Consider the following 788-nt stretch of genomic DNA (forward strand, 5'->3'; position numbering starts at 1 on the left):
AATGAAACGCCTTTAAGCATTCATTGTTTCTGTTCAAGCGTTGGGAGCACTGGAGATTCCGCGCGCTGTATCGATTTAAATATACAGAGAATAAGTAAACATTCATTCCATGTGAGATTGAACTAACACTTCAGCTAAAGTTCTGATTCATCTTAATGATTAAGCATCAACCTATGTTTAATCGTCTAAAGAGGAGCTGACACTTGTCCGTTTCTGTGCTGTATGTTTAGGAAAAATTTGGGATGCTGTATTATATCCAATGCCTGCCTTTTTTATGACTTTTTGTTTACTTGGATCAAGGACCACGTAGTGTTCTCTAACTTTTGGCACAAAGCAGATTTTTGCCTCTCACCAAGGACAGCAACGTAGTGACTGGAGTCACAAAATATGGTCCACTGTGCGGGATGCGAGAGGCCTATTCTGGACAGATTTCTGCTCAGCGTCTTGGATAGAGCCTGGCATGCCAAATGCGTGCAATGTTGTGACTGCAAATGCAATTTAACTGATAGATGCTTTTCAAGAGAAGGGCGACTCTACTGCAAAAACGACTTTTTCAGGTGAGCATTTCAATCGAAGAAAGCATGCAAAGGACATTTCAGCTCTTGCAATGCGACCTATCTGTATTAAAAAGTATTTAACTAGATTGTTTTCCCCTCATAAAAAAATAAAAAGGATTTTAAAAAATACTTAAAATACAGCATAGCTATAATAATAAATACGCATTAAAATAAAATAAAATTCGATACAACTGGTGCGCATTACATTTACAACCCCCCCCCCACCCCCCC

The 788-nt window shown here is 38.8% G+C and overlaps 1 protein-coding gene across 1 annotated transcript in view; it reads left to right on the top strand.

Annotated features, from left to right (window-relative positions):
* The first annotated feature begins 387 nt into the window (after positions 1-387).
* The window catches only part of LOC107695154 (LIM/homeobox protein Lhx1-like), a 5275-nt gene continuing 4874 nt past the window's right edge, over positions 388-788 (top strand). The window contains exon 1 of the mRNA XM_016494962.1: positions 388-557. Coding sequence (XP_016350448.1) covers positions 388-557 — 170 coding nt within the window. The remainder of the gene's footprint in view (positions 558-788) is intronic.

The sequence above is a fragment of the Sinocyclocheilus anshuiensis genome, unplaced genomic scaffold (assembly GCF_001515605.1).
Source record: "Sinocyclocheilus anshuiensis isolate Anshui unplaced genomic scaffold, SAMN03320099.WGS_v1.1 scaffold586, whole genome shotgun sequence".
NCBI classification, from domain to species: domain Eukaryota; kingdom Metazoa; phylum Chordata; class Actinopteri; order Cypriniformes; family Cyprinidae; genus Sinocyclocheilus; species Sinocyclocheilus anshuiensis.